The 18,620-nt window shown below is 44.2% G+C and overlaps 2 protein-coding genes across 9 annotated transcripts; one reads left to right on the top strand and one right to left on the bottom strand.

Moving 5' to 3' along the window:
- Positions 1–655: 655 nt before the first annotated feature.
- On the top strand, positions 656–14,729 carry katnip (katanin interacting protein). 8 transcript variants are annotated; one of them, XM_069517076.1, is made up of 29 exons: positions 656–762; positions 1,288–1,403; positions 2,662–2,741; positions 2,952–3,127; positions 3,537–3,649; positions 3,751–3,852; positions 4,005–4,154; positions 4,385–4,625; positions 4,837–4,968; positions 5,132–5,283; positions 5,532–5,638; positions 5,915–6,011; positions 6,111–6,320; positions 6,834–6,971; positions 7,849–8,719; positions 8,990–9,757; positions 9,847–10,055; positions 10,187–10,265; positions 10,367–10,544; positions 10,637–10,802; positions 11,187–11,350; positions 11,443–11,507; positions 11,981–12,091; positions 12,492–12,631; positions 12,724–12,825; positions 12,914–13,074; positions 13,364–13,390; positions 13,717–13,802; positions 13,901–14,372. In XM_069517076.1, the coding sequence occupies exons 2-29, from the start codon at positions 1,392–1,394 to the stop codon at positions 13,957–13,959; spliced, it is 4,896 nt and encodes a 1,631-aa protein (XP_069373177.1). In that variant the 5' UTR covers positions 656–762; positions 1,288–1,391; the 3' UTR covers positions 13,960–14,372. The 8 variants fall into 8 exon arrangements, with proteins under 8 accessions (XP_069373177.1, XP_019939081.2, XP_019939083.2 ...); XM_020083522.2 differs by having other exon boundaries at positions 2,653–2,741; XM_069517077.1 differs by lacking the exon at positions 13,364–13,390 and adding an exon at positions 1,590–1,612 and having other exon boundaries at positions 745–762; positions 2,653–2,741; positions 13,901–14,729.
- Positions 14,730–15,827: 1,098 nt separating this feature from the next.
- Positions 15,828–18,479, bottom strand: cox6b1 (cytochrome c oxidase subunit 6B1). The gene is made up of 4 exons (XM_020083447.2): positions 17,840–18,479; positions 17,007–17,120; positions 16,598–16,698; positions 15,828–16,095 (listed from the first exon to the last, which is right to left on the bottom strand). Exons 2-4 carry the CDS (start codon positions 17,110–17,112, stop codon positions 16,042–16,044), a joined length of 261 nt encoding a protein of 86 aa, XP_019939006.1. The 5' UTR covers positions 17,113–17,120; positions 17,840–18,479; the 3' UTR covers positions 15,828–16,041.
- Positions 18,480–18,620: the final 141 nt, after the last annotated feature.

The raw sequence follows: 18,620 nt of genomic DNA, 5'->3' as shown, positions 1-18,620 counted from the left end.
TGAATGTGTGTGTGACTTTACTTCGGAGATCTCCTCATTTCCATGTAACTTCATGCTCTGCTATTGCTTAATAACATTGCTTGCATACCACTGTCATCAGTGCTGCAGGAGGGGAGTGTGGTTCAGCAGCTCGGGGTTTTGTGCAGGCTTGTATGGTATGAAGCAAAAAAAAAAAAAAAGAGTAGAAATAAATATAAATTGAGAAATACAGAAAGAAAGAAATGTAGAACTACAGACATGGATAAAGGCAGTAATAAATGAATGTAGAAATATATAAATAAATAAATGTAGACATTGATGCAGAAATGTGGAAATACAGAAATCAATAAATGAATTGAGAAATACAGAAAGAAATGTAGAACTACAGACATGGATAAAGGCAGAAATAAATAAGTGTACAAACACATGAAGAAATAAATAAATGTAGACATTGATACATAAATGTAGAAATACAAAAATATATGTCGAGATAAATAAACAAATGTGGAAATAAATAAATGCAGAAATACACAACAGCCCTTTTCATCCTAAACTGTATGAATGTACTTATGTATTCATTTATTTATAACTATATTATTTATTGTCCCTCTCAGTATGGATGTGGCAGCAGCAGGCAGTGGGCGTGTCTGATTCCGCTGCGGCTCTTCCCATTGGTGGAGAATCCATCCTGGTTACCAACCAACACAACACACTGCACATGAGAAAACAGAGAGTCGCTGGTTTTAAAGCTTATGGAGAACAAATCGCTATTTTACACAGACAGTACGTATGTTTGAATTATCCCATTAGAGCAATAGTCAAGGTCGTGCACGGATACAAACGCTAAGCTGTGTCATTCCACGATTGACTAGTTACACGCTAACTCGCTAGCCTCTGTTAGCCTAGCGTCACTGCTAGCTGTTTAGCGGTTGCTAGCTCAGCCGTTCGCCCCGGGAGATACACAGTGAGCTTTTAAACAGTTAACTCAAATGATTCTGTGAACTGGGTGAAAACATTAGCTCGCTCTCCGGTGTTAGCACTGGCAGCAGCAGCAGTGAGCGTGTTTGCCGCGAATGCTATCGCAACGAAGGGAGCAGACGTTGCCGCACATCTGTCACATCGCCGCAGCATCGCCCACATGTCGATCGTATGTTAAAATGAGTCCTGGCGAAGACGCTGGTTCGAAATCGGCTGCGTGACATGTGGCTTGAACGTGTATTCGTTGTGCTGGATGGCCCAGCGGGTTGGGCCACATTTTAAACCCACCGCATCCAAGGTACTTTAGGTTTCATGTGTGTTCCTCTGCAGTGGTATCCACACACAACACCGACTCCTGTGATATTTCTGGAGAGTGATCGTCTCTCTGCAAGACATGGGATAGTGTGGACAGCATCATCATCTGCAGCCACACAATGGACAACGAGGTAAGACAGGATCTTCGTCATGTGACACCTCCTCTGTCATTTAACCTGATATGAGACACTGTATATTTACAGCAGGGCCTCAGCTGTCACTCAGTTTCTCTTTATTCTGTCACTAACAGATCTTCTCTATTCTTCCTTCGCCTTTCTTTGCTTCTCTTCTGCTGCTGACACTGACCGATGCTGTAGCCTAGTTGACTTGTAGCCTCTGAGTAAGGGCTTTGTGATTCCTTTGCTCGTCTTGCATGATGATAATTTATTTGATGTATTCTGGGATGGCATGAGCTGTACGTGTCCATGTTATGTATACAACCACCGATGTCCACTGACTGCCTGCTCAGTTTTCTATGTTACATGGATAGTGTGGTTTATTGTGTCTTGTGTTGTTATTAAATGTGACTCTGATCTGTGGAGTACAGCATTTTGCTCCCTGTATTGTGGAAGTGACGAATACAGCTGAATCTGAATCTCTGTCAAACTTACCTCCGGCTGAGGGTGAGGAGCCGGCAGACATCTGATGTTTTAATGAGGATGATTTCATTTTAGTCGAGTCAACAAATGCTGGCTGTTATGATTTGTACGTATAAGATATTGTGTTGTTCTCCACTTTATAGTTGCATGACATGTAAAGTGATCAAAGATCTGGGAAACGTGTTTGTCGATGCTAGTTTATTTAGAGCTGCACTTCATTTATCATGTACCTTAATGGAAGCTTCTGTTCCTCACTCTTTTCAAGAACACCCTTAATTTGATAAGACATGGACTCGTACAAGTATTAGAATTATTCCACAGGTATTTGGCAAATGCCGAGTCAGTACTTCCCCCTCAGTTAATCCATGTTTTTCTGCTGGGCTCTTTTCCTGTGATTACTTTTCCTCCTCACCTCATATCAAATTTAAAAGTCTGCAGGCCAACAGGCTTAACTAAATATTGAGATGACAATGAAATCATCACGAGAGAACGATATGTATCATGCAGACTTTAAGAAACAAATTCGATTGTCACATCCTGCTGTTTTCAATCGATGAGCAGTTCCTTTTAAGGGGGTGACCCACTGCATGCTCTGTGTTGTTTCTTTATTTATTGTGAAGAGCAAGTGGTTTGCATCAATCTTGTGATGTATTAAATTAAGTGTTTTTAAGTTTGTCGCTGTGAATACCTGTGCAACAATGATGTGTATTGTAATCTTGTTTTCCTAAAACAGCTGATGTAGGTTTTTCTGACTCCTTTGCGTGTGTGTGTGTTCTTAAAGGAGAGCAAGGCGTGCCAAGAAGAGAAGCTTGCCTCTGCTGTGGATGACACTCTGAATGAATATTTAATCGCCCTCCAGCACAAAAACAGGTGAAGTGTGAGCACAGACTGTTGGGGAGTGACAGATTCGATTTCACAGAAGAGATACACAACTGCTTTCAGTGCTGCCTAATAGGAGCACTGATTGGTTCTTTGCATTGATAGCCCCAAAAAAAAGCATTTGAAATGTGGCAAAAGCAAATGTTTGACGTTCTTTTGAGTCTCTTCTCAATTTTAGTTACTAGTTTTTTTCCTCCTCAGGATCCTTAAGCGCCTTAAAGCCAAAGACCCCAGGGACATTGAGTTGGAAAAGCTTGAGCAGGGTTTTTCCATATATCTTAATGGAGCCAATGCTGAAGCCAGTAGGAAGCTGCCCAAAAGCTCCAGCCACAAGTCTACTACCTCCTCACCTGCTTTGAGGCCTGAACGCACAGCAGGTATGTTGCTGCCGGACAAAAATAAACCAGGCACTCAAAACAAAAAATCTTTAAATCTTTTACTGCATCGTTTTACAAAGGCGACTACCAATCTTGAGGATTCAGTCATTTTCACAATGAAATCAAACAAAGTTCATCATACTCTATTCTTGACGCTTCTGTCATCTGCAGACCATATGAAAACCAGCTAACTGCCGCCATTCCCCAGCTTGTAGTTCGCATGGCACGAACCTATGCCGTTATCTCAGTGAATAAATGATAGTGACAGTTGTAGCTGGCAGCCAGTTTCTCGCTCTTCCTCTTTGTGCTGTGGACCATCTGCGTATGTGACTGTGTGTTCCTTCTCCTCTGAGGCTTTAGTCTGCTGCACGCTGCTCATGTTCTTTTCTGTGCTGTGACTCATCGGCAGATGTCTGTAGAAGTGCCCACCAGTTAAGTGAAGACAGCCATAATCTGGAGCAAGCCCACGGGAAGAGGAGCCACACAGCCCCAGGAAAGGTCCAGAGGAAAGAATGGGTGCAGGTACAGGCCTCACACAAGATTTTTTAAAAACCTTGATGCTGTAAATCTTTTATAATAAAAGTATAGATAGTACACATTAAATTCTTCTGTCATTTGTGCAGAATTCTGTCAAAGTTCGAACAGAGGAAGGACCAAATTTACTGTTATCTCCAGAAAAGCGCTACTCTGAGGATTTTGAGCCCTACGAAAGCTTAGACATGGAGGTAGAGTGAAGACACAACAAAGCCTAATAAGCCTGTGTGTGTGGGTGTTTTTTCTAGGGGAGGGGCTCTGTGTCAGAAGCAGCTGTCTCTACTGCTTAGCGTCTCTCCATCTTTGCCATTTCCTCATTATCAAATCACTGTGTTTCCCACAGAGCTCGAATCCACGCTCTCCTCACAGTCCCTGCTCCCCCAGGGACACATGCAAGGTGACGCGCTCCTTCAGCTCCAGGCCTGAGAGCCAGGGAGGTCAAACAAGCCAGGAGCACAGTGAGAAGGTGCTTCTCAACCTGGAGGAGGTGAAGGTGAGCGGATGAAGACTTATGCATACTGTTTTCTTCAATCTTGTCCAGGTGGCATAAGATAAACTGTATCATCTAGATGTGTTTCATGCTCTCGGGTGTTCATTTGTCATGATTTTTCAAGGGTTGTCACAAAAATCGAGGGAATGCTTAAACTGTCAGTATGCACGTGCTTGCATACTGATGACTGCGTGCATTGATGCCTACATAAACGCTGACCTTTTGTAAACTAGGCTCTGCGTCGGAGCCTGGAAGTTAACATGAGGCGGAGCAGCCGCGACTCCGCGGGGGAGGAGTCGGAGGAAGAGTGGGTGGAGGAGCATATTGAGAGAGAGGAGAGCACCGAGAGTCTGGATGAACTGGGGCTCCCTCTTTCATCCTCCAAGTCCTCCTCTAACCCTCGGCCCAGCGGCTCCCACAGCCATTTTGACTCTGCAAACCTCATTGTCCTGGACTTTGCACTCTCACCTAAAGGTAGGCAGCTTTCACTTTCGTATGTAAATGTATATTGATTTTTAGGTTGAATCTTAATTGTCCAAAGTGGCTCCGTCACAATAACATAAAATACTGAATGGTTCTGCTCTGTTTGTGGAACACAGAAAGAGTGAGACACTGTTGTGCATACAAAATATAAAAGGTATTCACTGTTCCTCCCTGACTTAAAAAGTGTTCTCTATTCTTCTAGGTCGTAAGATTCAACGTTCTCTGTCTGCAAAAAGGAAAGAAAACATTGACACCTACATACAAACCAAGCCTATGTTGGTGAAGAGCAAGACGTTAGATAGGCCACCTTCAGCAGAGACCTGGGATGGTCAGAGTAAGTATTTTTATTTAAGGCTAAATATTCACATTTTCAAAGTCTGACATGAGAGTCAAGATTCACTCTTAAATGTAAAGACTGCAGATTAGACATTTTGGAATAATCTCTTGATACAAGCCCAAATGGTTGTTGCTAAAAAAAAATGTGCTTCTTGCTTTAGGGCCAAGAAGTCGTGTGGAAAGGCCACTGTCAGCAGCCAGAAAGGCTTCCGTTGAGGAGCGAGACCCAGAGGAGATGGCGTGCCGGGTTCGCCAGGCCATCCAGAGGGAAAACGACTCTGTGCAGAGTTCAGAGCTCTTCAGTCGCAGCACGGTCCGCCTCACACTGCACATCTTTACTGCATTCAGGCCATCAGCTTCTACTACATGTTTCTCTACAATTGACAGTTGGTGTAATGGTGATCTAGAACATAAGAGATGGCCTGATTTTTCTTTTCACTGTCTTCCCTACATGTAGTATATGTGCTCTTGATTTTAATTCATTGATGGTGTTCTGGATTTAGCTTACATGTAAACCCTGTCCTTAAAGCTTATTTATCTTTCTGCTTTCTCTTCATCTAGGGCAGGGCACACCAGATAATAAATGGCTTAGTGCACCACAACACCCACGACAAGAATGAGAGCAGTGTTAGTTTGGCTATGCAGAGAATCACTCTTATGGGCCCCAGGTATGTTGACAGAATATAACACTTAAACACAGATGCTGTAAATTCATCTGTCCTCCGATGGGTAGAAGGACACCTGGTACACACAGTGTCAAAACAAACATAATGGTGTTTTATAGAAGCAACCAAGAACAGCAATTTATGGTCTGTATGCATCCTGACCTTGAAGAATAATTTATCAGTGTAGCAAACACAGTGGTTAGCCATCCCTCACCACTAATGTGAAGGTCAGGACAAGAGGCGAAGCAGCAGAGCTGAGGATGTCATCCTTTTGTTCAGGCAACAACAGAAACTGCTGATGGCCTTGGAGAAACTTGAACCTGGGCCCAGCTACAACATTCCTCAGAGTGTCAAAACAGACTGTAGCAAGCAGCCGGTGAGTCAGTGACTCCGCCACACAGTGCAGATGTGAATAATCCTGTATCGTACAAACATTGTTAACAGAAGCACTTTTTAATGATGTATTTCATCGCAGAGAATTCAGCCCTCAGCAGAGGTCACCCCAGCATTGTATGTTACCATGGAGATCCTGTCGAACTGGGGGAACGCTTTGCAAGTCGGGCTGACGGAGCTGCAGTTCTTCTGTCTCGTAAAAAAGAAGCTGTACGTTTCGCCGCACGACCTGGACATCAGGAACGCTGACTTCCCCGGGAACCTGGGGGCACTCGTCAATGGAAAGGCGAAGGTGAGTCTTTGCTGCGTCAGCATCTCGTTTGAACGGTTTCTGCTTGTATGTAAGCACAAATTCAATCTGCATACAAAATGACCAATTAGACTCTGTCCCTTTTGAATATACCTTTTGTTGAGCCCATTGTCCTCTGTGAGTCCTTCCCAATGCCCTACACCTTTATATAATTACACTCAAGCATGTGCAACATTTTATTGTGTAGCTTGCCATACAACTGAGATATATAATTTGTCTATATATTTAGTTTTTTTAATATATTGTTACATTTGAATAATATAATTATTTAAATGTGCATACAATATTTTGGTTATAATTTATTAATCTTCACATTTACATTCAATCTTCTTTGGATTACATTGAAACATTTCTCACAGCAGATATTTTGACTTGTCATTATGGCTACAATAAAGAAACTAATGCTAAATAACAGGGCCCTAAAGCACAAATATCATGAATTAAACTTGTCCGTGGTGTAAAAGGGATATTCCATCTATTCTCTTGGGTTGACAGACCACCAAAGAGCGTCACATGTGGACGTGTCCGTACCACCCTCCTATCCAGCTCTACTTCATCATCAGGAACACGGAGCGCTCCCCAGACTTTGGAATATCCCGCATCAAAATCTGGAACTACAACAGAAGCCTCAATGTACGTGCTCTTTAATTTAGTTTCATCATTTGGTCATTACAGTTTCTTAAAAGTCGAATTGTTATGAGGCATAAGTTCAGCCTAAGTGCAATCTGTCCCATCTCTCCTCACATCTTCAGAGTTATCCCCCTCCCTCTAGTCCAGATGTTTCCATGTGCTCATAAATCCCTCATGCTTGTGTGTTGTCACTATCGCACGGGGTGACTTGTGTTGGGGTGGTAACATGAGAGGTGTGGTTCTCTTTAAGCAGTGGCTGGCTGGGCTGCCACTCAGGCTGTCCAAATGTGGAACAGTGAGAGATTAGCCCCAGAGGATTAGTGATGGGGGAAACGTGGGCTTCTGCTTCTCAGCTTCACTGCTGTTCATAGAGGGGCACAAAAGCCCCACCATATCTCTTTACATGTTACTACGATTGTCCAGAGTTACTTGTGTCTTCAACCTGCAAGGTAAGAGCAATAGATTGTCATGTGACCTGGGTTTTTAGAAGTTTACTGTCCTGAGGATCGAGCTGATTTGAGTTTGGGCTTCAGCCATTTCTTCATGGTAGCCATGACTTTGTGTCTGTGAGCGTGCTAATTACTGCTAGCGAGGGGCACTCTGCATGTTCCATGAACTGTGATATACTTTATTGCTCCTTTTGCTTTGAGGTTTATAATTTGACCTACTTTGCTTTGAAAATAATGATTATGTACTCAAAATATTGTTCAGTATACAAATATGTTGTCTAAATATGTACAATATTTTTTGTGTAGATCTTAGACATTAAAATCTGAATTATTTGGGTATTTACTAACATCAACAGGTGTTGCTATGGAAGCTGTGAAATATGGCTCAAAGTTGAAGGTGCAGGTAAATGAATGCCCTGTTTGTTTTTTAGGAGCTTGACATTGGTGCACGGCATATTAAGCTGTACCTCAACAGCACATTGGTGTTTGAAGGTGAGCTGGAGAGGGGCTGCGGCAACCAGGTCTATGACTACAGCACCACGATTGATCTCCAGGATTTCCAGATCCCAGACTCTGTGTTTTCCAGCCCTGTGTCTTCAGGACACAATCTGCGGGGGGTCAGCCCCCAACGCCATGAGGACAGGAATGGTGGGGAGGCCAGCACCATCCATCAACACCACATTTCGAATGCACAGCTATCAGACACCCCAGGCCAGGCTATGATAGACATGCAGGAGAAATCACATACACCGCTACCACCGATTACTCCTTCAGAAGTGGGGGTTTCATCCTCCTCTCGCCACTCCTCCACGCAGAGAAACTATTTCGACCTGTCTGCCTCAGAGGAGCCCCTCTCTCTCAGGCAGCAGGTGGTGCAACCAGTGCCCATGGAGCAGACTGTCACTACCCAGCCGTCCTCGTCACGGGTGGCCCCCCAGTGGCTGCAGCCACTGAACAGGGAAGTAGCAGAGGGCTGTGAGGCCGGCAGGGAGAGGCCCAGGTGGCTTGTGCCTCAGCACTCAACAGAGCCCAAATTACCACCGGTCTCATCCTCTTCAATGCTCCCGGAGCTGCCTTGTAACCCAGGCCGGGTGTGCAGAGGGACGGAGAGCGCAGTGAATGGGAGTCAGTGGAAAGCTGACTCTCTGGACCTAAGCTGCGACCTGCTGGAGGAGCTTGGGGAGCAAAAGCCAGACAGACCCATCAGTGGACGCAGGAGCTCATTTCGAAACAGTGTAGTTTCCGTTTCTGCCAAACAGATGGAGGAGCAGAACCTCAGAGCTGCAAAACTGTCAAACACAGGTAGTCAATGCTACGACCTTCAATATGTGAGGTTATCATTATAAGACAGAGGGACACCAAAGTTATTTATTATTGGTTATTTAACCCATGTACATTTTATTTCACCTGTTGAGTTTGATATTGGTTATTTTATTAAATTTAGGAATTTAATGTTTGCTGTTTAGTTATTAGTAAACCTATTAACAATTTTCTTATATTCATTGTTTGATAATAAATGCTAAGGCAGCTCTTGTTTCCTTCAGTAATAGCAATTGTTTCTGTATTTTCCAGAGGAGCCACTGTCATTGGTGAACACCAACAGGAGGCAGTGTTTGTCTCGAGCCCAGCTGCACAGCCAGCAGGATGATACCCTCATGGAGTCCTGGGACTCCCTCATTAAATTCAACCAATGCCAACGTGGACGCATCTCCAACATGGGCTTTGAAGGTGACATCTTTGATGAGTTCATCCAGCGGCAGGGCCTTGGTCCCCCCACAGTCCCATCCAATCCCTCCATTGCACCCAGGAGTCCCCTCTCCTCCTTGACTGCTCAGGGGACTCTGTGCGACGTCCCTGACGATGATCCATCCATGGAGCGGGAGGAGGAGTTTGAAATCCCGGTGCTGCCGCAGGGTCAAAGGCTGGTCATCAACATCTTATCTACCTGGGGCGATCGCCACTACGTCGGCCTCAACGGTCTGGAGGTGTTCAGCTCCAGTGGAGAGCCTCTTCGACCTGATGACATCCGTGCTGATCCTCCAGACATCAACATTCTCCCTGCATATGGCAAAGACCCTCGTGTTGTAACCAACTTGACTGACGGCATCAATCGCACACAGGACGACATGCATCTTTGGTTGGCCCCGTTCACACCTGGTCGTAACCACACCATCTTCCTGGACTTCGGAGCTCCCTACCAAGTGGCCATGATCCGTGTGTGGAACTACAACAAGTCTCGCATCCACTCTTTCCGAGGGGTGAAAGAGGTGGAAATGCTCTTGGATGGAAGGTGCATCTTCAGGGGAGAGATTGCCAAAGCTTCAGGCACCCTGTCTGGAGGTATCTGAATGGAACGAGCGCCGGGTTTTCGTCTCCATTTGTTGTTTTGATCAACTTATCCTTTCTTCTTACACTGTTGTCTTTTTCAGAGCTGGACCAGTTTGGGGACACTATCCTGTTCACCACTGATGATGACATCCTGGAGGCCATGTCTCGTTTTGATGAAACCTTCCTCAGTGAAGGTGAGGATCGTGAGAGTCTGGTGAATGAGGAGGAGCTGCAGAGGCCGCGCACCGCCGATGGAGAGGGAGAGGAAAGACCCTTCACACAGGCCGGTTTCCGAGAGGAAGACCTCGCTGTGAGTACAGGCTATTACACAAATCTCCATCATACCATTAAAGTCTCTTATCATTGCAACCCTCGTCTTCACACCATCAACAGAAGAGTGGAATATAATAACGTTTTTAATGTTTTCACATAATTTCTTAGTTGAAACTTCACCTCAATCCCACTGTTAGCCAGTCTGAGGAGAGCATGGAACATATTCCAGGGATGTTCACTGGAAAGTGTGAGTAAAGCAACAATATCCTGTCATCACATGTTCTGTTCAATTTTTATTTAGAGTTTATGTCTAGGTGCTCAAAATAACCGTCTCTCTTCGTCCTCCAGTCCTCAGACTAGAGCTGTTGTTCACTTGGGGGGACTCCCACTACATGGGCCTGACTGGATTGGAGGTGGTGGGGAAAGATGGAGAGTATTTACCTTTAGACCTCAGTGCAATGGCTGCGTCACCCAGCGACCTCAACGACCTGCCTGAGTACGGACACGACCTGCGAACACTCGATAAGTACGTCTCACAAAAAGTGTTTCATGTGCTAGAGAAAAATCTAATATCATAATAAAAATCCACACTCTTTATTATGTCTTTTCGATATCCAGGCTTGTTGATGGCCACAACATTACCACGGATGACCAGCACATGTGGCTGATCCCTTTCTCCCGTGGAGAGCCCCACACCCTGAACATTACCTTCAACAAGGCCCAGACCATCGCAGGACTCCGCATCTGGAACTACAACAAGTCTCCTGAGGACTCTTACAGAGGGGTGAGATACTTCTCTGTTGGACTCAGCCACAAATTGCTGTAAATAGCACTAGTGATAATACAACATGTTTATTAAGCAGTATGACGCTGTGAAACGACAAATTCCATTATTGTGTCAGTTCTTTCAGCTGGTACCAAAGATCAGCTGATGTTTTTAGATTCATACAGGTGTCAGAGAGAGACAGTGAGGAAAACTAAAATAGAATTCACACAGGAATTCAGCACACGATTGTCAGGCTGCGTGAAACATCACATAGTTCACACCTAAAATGTGATAAAGCTGCTGTGCGAGGCTTGAACTAGCTTCTAGAGTCAACGGAAGTGTTCTATTCAGTAGATTATATACCACACATAACACAAACAAATATCTTTGATTTTTGTTCAGGTGAAGTTGATCCATGTTTTTATGGACGATGTCGCAATCTCCCCAACGGAGGGATTCCTGATCAGGAAAGGACCGGGCAACTGCCACTTTGACTTTGCACAGGAGATCCTCTTCGTCGACTTCCTGCAGACGCCCACAGACAAGAGTGCTGAAGACTATCATAAGTAGGCGGAGTTTGCTTTCACTCAAACTCCTATTTCAGGAGAAATTAAGAACTTTAATTTCCTAATTTCTAATTTTGTGGTTTCTAATTCAGAGTGAGCTCTAAGAAACAAGAGCAGGCCAGCATGGACTATGAAGCTCCCATCATGCCTTGTGGCTGTATCCTTTCGCAAACCATAGCAGAAAATGATGGTTTGGACAGCTGTGTTTTCGCCCCTGTTTGCGGTTCACATGTAATATTTAGATATTCGGAAATGAGCAGACCAGATTTGTGGGTTCAGACAACATGAATCCATCTGCATCTGTTGCTTTGGTAACAGCAAAGACATGCACGTGTGCACTAACGGATATTTTTGAACACTGAGGAACAAATGCAGGCTGGAGAAGGAAGATAAGAAATGTTTAGTAAGACTGAGCCGAAGTGCAAACTCTACCCAAATATCAGATCATTAGTGGAGGATAAAACCATGAACACTGTGTATGCAGCCATGTTAAATGATACTGTCACAGCTGGCTGACACTCTAAGCACAACCTGTGTACCATCATGAATCAATGAAAAATAGAGGACCAGGCTTTATATGTGGTATTCCAGATGACCCATGTTGGACATTCCTTGACCCTAACCCATCAGTCATTTTTCAGCTGCAGCTTTTAACAACCTGGGGAGATCCGTACTACATCGGCCTCAACGGCCTTGAGTTTTACGACCACAACCACGAGAAGATCAGTCTCAGTGACAACAGTATCCTTTCTTATCAGTCAACGGCAACCTTCATGCATCTACCCTCACTAACCTGTGCTCTCTTCACCAGCAGTAACAAATCCACATTTTATTTCATGTGGTCTGGTTGTTGTTCACTTCCAGATTTGTAGTTTATATCTACAGACAATGGGTTAATACACTTGATATCCAGTGGACTTCATAGATATTGGTATTATTAGTTACTGAAAATGTAAGAAGGTATGCTATAAACTTGGTTTAGCAAATCATTACTGCAGTTTCTATATATATAATCTGATTTTAAAAGTTTTACTCCACAACCAGTCCTATTGTGATTTTATTTAGAAGGAGAGGATGCATATACTTTTAAAGACATGATAATAGTTACTAATAAATGTCTGTTCCTTGACATGTCCACCAGACATCGCTGCTTTTCCCGACAGTGTGAACGTGCTGGACCATGTGAGTGGTGACGTGAGGACGCCAGATAAATTAATAGATGGAGTCAACAGTACCCATGATGGAAGACATATGTGGTTAGCCCCGGTTCTCCCAGGCCTGGTGAGGAAGTGTGTGTGTCTCTGTGTGCGTGCCGTCAGTTAACACACTCAGATCAGAGTTTGCAGTTAGGTGTATTTCTTGTTGCCATGCAGGTGAACCGTGTGTACGTCATCTTTGATCAGCCGGTGACCGTGTCGATGATCAAGCTGTGGAACTACTCCAAGACTCCACAGAGGGGAGTGAAGGAGTTTGGGGTACGCGGCTCTGTCTATTATTTGGGCATTAATGTTTTTAAAGTCAGACATCAGGCAGCAGAATTTGAATGTCTCCCTGTGTGTTCAGCTGCTGGTGGACGACCTCCTCGTGTATAACGGCATCTTGGACAGTGTAAGCCACGCGGCACGGGGCATTCTGCCAACCTGTGATCCAGTGGTGCCCTACCACACCATCCTGTTCACGGACGATGCCTACATCGCACACCGTGAGAGGAACACTGTTATCAGGTATGAAAATACAGATTGCCGGTCAGGCCTGCATCTTTTCCAAAACACGCATGTGCCATGTGTCATGCATGTTTCCTTTTGGTCTTTTTGCAAGTTGTGTACATAAATCAGACTTTGTCCAGCAGCTTGTTTATAGACAGTCGACTTTTGACTGTGAATTAATTCAAACATGTAACGAGGGATCGGTTGAAACAGAGACAAAAATTGTTTGACAAAGTAGAGTTTGTTCAGTCCCTCTGTTAGGAGTAGTGAGTTGTTTTGAACGGAGATGTGCTCTTCTCCACCTCAGCCCCCGCGGCAGCCGCCACCACCAACAGTGAGTAACTGAGCCCCTGAAAGCCTCGTGTCAGCACCTCCCTGTGGTCAATCCCTGTATTGAAGATTCCTCCAGTGCCCTCAAACGCCCTGCAGCAATGCCACTCCCTCCTTCCCACACACTTGACTTGTGATACCTCAGTCCCTCTCCCTTCCCTCCTCTCTCCTGTTAACTCTCCAGCTCCACCTTTGGTCTCAAAGCCTGGACCTTCTGGCTTCGGGCTTTGGTATCAGTCACTCCTCCATTTCGTGTCTTATCTCTGTCCCAATTTCCCACAGATGCAAAAGATTAACTGCTGTTTCTTCCTTTCTCTTGCTGTGTTGCAGTAATTATGTGGAGGATCAGGATGTGAAGATGACCAATGAGAACCAGATAGTCCATCACAACAAGAAGAAGCAGACGGCCGATCCAGGTGAGTCGGGGGAAACAGCTGAACTTGGATTAAAGCTTTTTTGGGCACAGACACTCAGCAGTTTAAAAACTTTAATTGCTCGTTCTCCCCTTAAACAGCTCTTCGACCTAAGACCTGCATGACTGACGGTGGGAAACATGGCAAGAGGAGGTACTGACTTTTTAAAGCCACTTTCTGGTGGGTGACCTCTGAAAACCTCCCTCACAATGAGATCCACATCAGCCACCGAGCCGTGGTTTGTTGGCTTGACATGACACTGAAGAGGACAGAGGCTGAACAATGGGTTCACACACACTCTCACAGAATTCCACTTTATGGTTGGATCACTCCCCTTCTTCCCTTGCTCTGTCCAAACACCCACACATACATATTATCTCTACCACGTACCACGTCGTTGCCCTGGTCGTCCATCCAACAGTGCCAGGATAAATCTGTGAGGCTGCATTTTATCAGCCCTGTTATTGTGCCTCGTACCTAACACTATATCTGTGGCTGCTACTTGTGACTTTTGTGCTGCATATTTAAATGCTGCTTGTGGCGTGTTGAGAAAAAAGAAAGAAAAGAAAGAAAAATGCTCTGAGGCCACACAGATCACATCAGGATGTGGCTCATGCTACATTTCTCACTGATCCACTGATGAGCCTGATCGATCAGCTCGTTGCCTCGTAGGTCTGAGACCTGGCGAACACTCCCTACCAACAGTTGTAATGCTATGCAGACACTAATTTATATCTATTGATCATTTATACCTGGTAGCTATTATATTTCAAAGCTAGTGGTTTTACTTTGGGAAGTGCTTCCACACAGGTTTTGACCTTTTACAAGATTTGTATTGATGATGAAAGTACAAGTAGTCACTTTTGTACTGTTCAAGTAAAATAAAAAAAAGACAACTGCATGTACAACTTCAGAGAAAATAAAAAAAAATGTCAACATATATTTGGCTCTACAGGACTTGGTCAGTTGTTTTCTGCGTAGCATCAGGTAGAAAAAACTTGTGATACAAGTGACCTTTTATTGAAGTTGCTGTAAGGTAACTCATTTCCTGAGCCAGTAATTTTAGTAATTTAGTCAGAAATGGAAATCTACATTTTCCAGTTTAGATTTTGAGCAGATTCATTAACAGACAACTTCTTATATGCAAATACTCTCAACTTACCTCGAATTGATCCGAATCATTTTTAAAAAGGGATAAATGTGGTCGTACCTTCACTATAGTTCTTGGCACTTGGTGTTATACTACTCACTCATTCAATATTTACTGTACTATCTTGTTGCATGGGAAGGTTTCTTCAGCATTAACTGTTGTTATCATCTAGAAATGTTAAGACACTTTTGTTCGGAGGAGTTTTTACTGCTTCATTGAGGCCAGATATAAACTGTTCATTACTCCTAACACCGGATGGGGAGTCGTTGTATATGAAATGCAGTTTTATGTATTTAATTTCTTTAAGTCCTACAGCAGCAGTAGCCATTACTCAGTCCTGCTCTGTGGGGTGGTGGCTGTGATTGTATGTATGTAACTTTTAGTGTTTTGAAATATTTAATTATTTTTCTAATCTTGATTGAATATGTATATCTGATGTAGGTTTATTTGATTGAATAAATTCTAAAATATATTTGTGTATCTTCCATCGGTTTCATGAACAATATCAGAAGATGTGTCAGCTTTGTGACAGTCAGTCACTTGACCTCGCACACTTCTCATCAAAGCCAAATTATGAGCTGTGTCTCAATTCAGGGGCCGCATCCTTCGGAGGATGCTGTGTACTAGTCCAAAGAAGGAAGCTCTCTTCTTAGGCTGGGAAGGCAGAACAGAAATTAGGTGGTCTACAGGCACTTGAACTTATGTCAGACACATTTCAAGGAGACTTTGAGTCAAGACAACGTGTCTAGTTGCACTTCTGTGACAATCAGACTTCAATTGCAGCCTCTGAATGGAGACACAGCTGCTGTATCTTAATCGTACTCTGGTGGGATTAACCTCTCACTGTAGAAAGAAAAAAAACACAAGGTACAACTGAGGTCCATAAATATATCCTGAGATATTTTAATTCAGTATTCACTGTACATTTCATAAGGTATGAGGGGAATGACCATTCAGTGTCAGTGTATTCCTGGGACAGAGCACCAGTAGTGGAAAGGTGGTGCAGTAGCCACTTGGTCTCCCAACCACATAGAAACATTTAGCTGAGAAGATTACATCCTCGCAATTCAACATCCTTTGGAGTCGACAATCTCAGATTTTTCCTGGGAATGTTCCCTCTTCTCTCTGGTCATCCCACTTCTGGATCTGAAGGGACAAGATGTCAGAGAGAAACTTACTTTGTGACATAAAGATAAATATAGAAAAATTCTTGAAAACTTCCCAGACGGCTATTTGGAATAGTTGGAAACTCCATGACTAAATGTGATGTCACAACGTGCTGTGACATCACTTGCCGGACCACAATACTCTTCCTCAAAAGGACAAGTGATGCTGTCTAATGTTTGAGAAACTCTATTTTAAATTCTTCCGTAAACAGTCACTTAGAATCCACTTCACCTTCCTGTATATTTATTGAGCTGAGAACTTTTTCAAGGGGGATCTTCAATCTCTAAATTTGGACTGAAGCTCTTCATTTTGTTTTGATTCTCGTTACAGAGCAGGAATGCGAGGAACGATAAAGTTGTTTGACCCCTGCTAAACAAACTCAGCCCGCATGGGGAGGGGGGGTACCATGTAGCAGCACTTGTCTGTGTAATTTTCTCAAACTATCTCATTGAATTATTCAGATGTGAAAAAAACAACTTACCCAGGATATGGGGCAGAGGGATTTGTAGACCCTCTTGTACCAATCACAGGGCATGGTGTCTTGTCCTTTAGCATCCAGAGCTTTCTGGCAGCGGTGATAGTCTATTAATAGAGAAACAATAACAATGAGTATAAAAAAAGAAGGACCATTCACTCCACAAGTCAGCGTCCTCGATCTGGATTAGCTCCAGCTCAGAGGTCAACACTTTTTGAAAGACCTCAGGTAAAACTGCATCAGCTCCACAGAACTCACTCAGATTGAAGGTATAAAATATTTGATATTGTTTTTATAGCACAGCATGTTTCCAGAATTTGAATATACTCTCAGATCTGTATTGTATATCCATTCAGAGTGCTGTGGAGCCACAAGTGACAGCTTTGACCTTGAGGAGCACAACAGGCAGTCTCACCCAGGTAGTTGGACCAGCAGTTCCTGGTCTGGTTCTGGTTGGGGAACCTGGCGTCAAAAGGAGCAGTGCGATAGTTCTCCAGTTTGGTCTTGATGTCCTCAGCCATGGTCACCTCTGTCGAGAGAGGATCATCAGTTTGTGCACTCACAAGACCCAGATTTCTCCCCAGCACCTAGACCCAGCAAACCACGGCTCACTTCTTAAATCGATCCAAATGTATGTTTTGAGCCCAGAGACAGAGCGTCTGTGGAGCTGCAGCTCAGGTGTGACCGGGGACAAGCGGAGGCTCTGCAGGGGCTTATTTTGGGGCAGAAGATTTAGGTCGGCTGCATGCCAATAACGATTATATTCATATCATCGAATATTCACTTCATAGAGAAAATACACGGATCAACACATCACTGCAGGGCTGTCAGCTGTCCGACAGACGTCTAATGGCTGCCGCTCCACCAGACAATTCTAGAAAATGGTGACATTAAAAAACATAAGCGTAAGGATATTGGTAAACAGGTTTTCAATACAGCCTCGTCACCAGGCCTTTGCGCGCATTTCCTCCTACAACACAGCCCAGTTTCTCTTTCTATATCAAACAACACATGAACAACTATTTGTCTAATTTATCGTATCAAGGTGATTAATAACTAAGGTCAAATAAACCGTGTGCTGGAAAAAAATGTACATGCGGAACTTGTATTTCCTGACGCGTGGGCTCAGCCTTAACTTATTCTTGTTAATGTATCATTAATATATGCATGCAGCCTTCACTGTCCGTGTTCTGTGAGTGTGGTGGGAAGTATGTGTTAAAAATGTGAAGCTGAGCAGGTGGATGTTACCTGTGTAGTCGCTTGAGTCGCTGGTTCGAGCTCCCTGCGTCTGGTTCGTTGGATTAGAAGCCGTGTGCGCACCGTGCCGCGCGCGCGCTCCGCTCTGGAACTGCTGCAGGCGTGCGGTGGAATCATAACGGTATGGCGGACTTAGGTCACATTGAAGTGACTGGGACACACATACACACTGATCAGAGTCCACACACACACGCGTGGGGTTTGCTGCTTAGTGATGTGGGGGTACAGGGGACGCAGCCTCGTGGATGGAGACTCCGCAGCTGCAGTGTGAGGCTGTTTTAATCGTGTTTATCCGCATTGTTCTCAACGCGGAAGTATTCGATGATCGTTTATCACCAGATGTTTACGCAGGGAATTTAAAGTATCTCAGGTGGTTCGGTTTAATCCGTCTCCCTCTTTCTGTTTGACTTCATTCTGTCTGTATTCAGCTGAGGATGTAACATGAGAGAGATACAAAGAAAAAGAAATGCTCCTTTATTCAAACCAGGAACTCTCTGTCTAGGAATTGCGTTATTCGGGACACGTGGGGCGTCTAGTCAGGTGTTATCTGAGGACAGAGGCGCGCGTCAACGGCGCGCACTGATCTGAACGTGGCAGGAAGGTGGTGGGCTGCTCTGCTCCACTTTCATCTTAAACTTAAAGACATCATCGTGTCCTATTTTCTCAAACCATCACACAAAAATGCGTCAGTGCAGTTCTCCTGCAACCAGTGCGCGTCCGGCTCCTCTCCTCACGGCGCCTTTTCCTGCCAGGAACCGTCTTCCTGAATATT

Source organism: Paralichthys olivaceus, chromosome 21 (assembly GCF_024713975.1).
Source record: "Paralichthys olivaceus isolate ysfri-2021 chromosome 21, ASM2471397v2, whole genome shotgun sequence".
Lineage (NCBI taxonomy): Eukaryota > Metazoa > Chordata > Actinopteri > Pleuronectiformes > Paralichthyidae > Paralichthys > Paralichthys olivaceus.
Note: the sequence above shows the minus strand (reverse complement) of the source record. Positions and strands in the feature narration are given on the sequence as shown.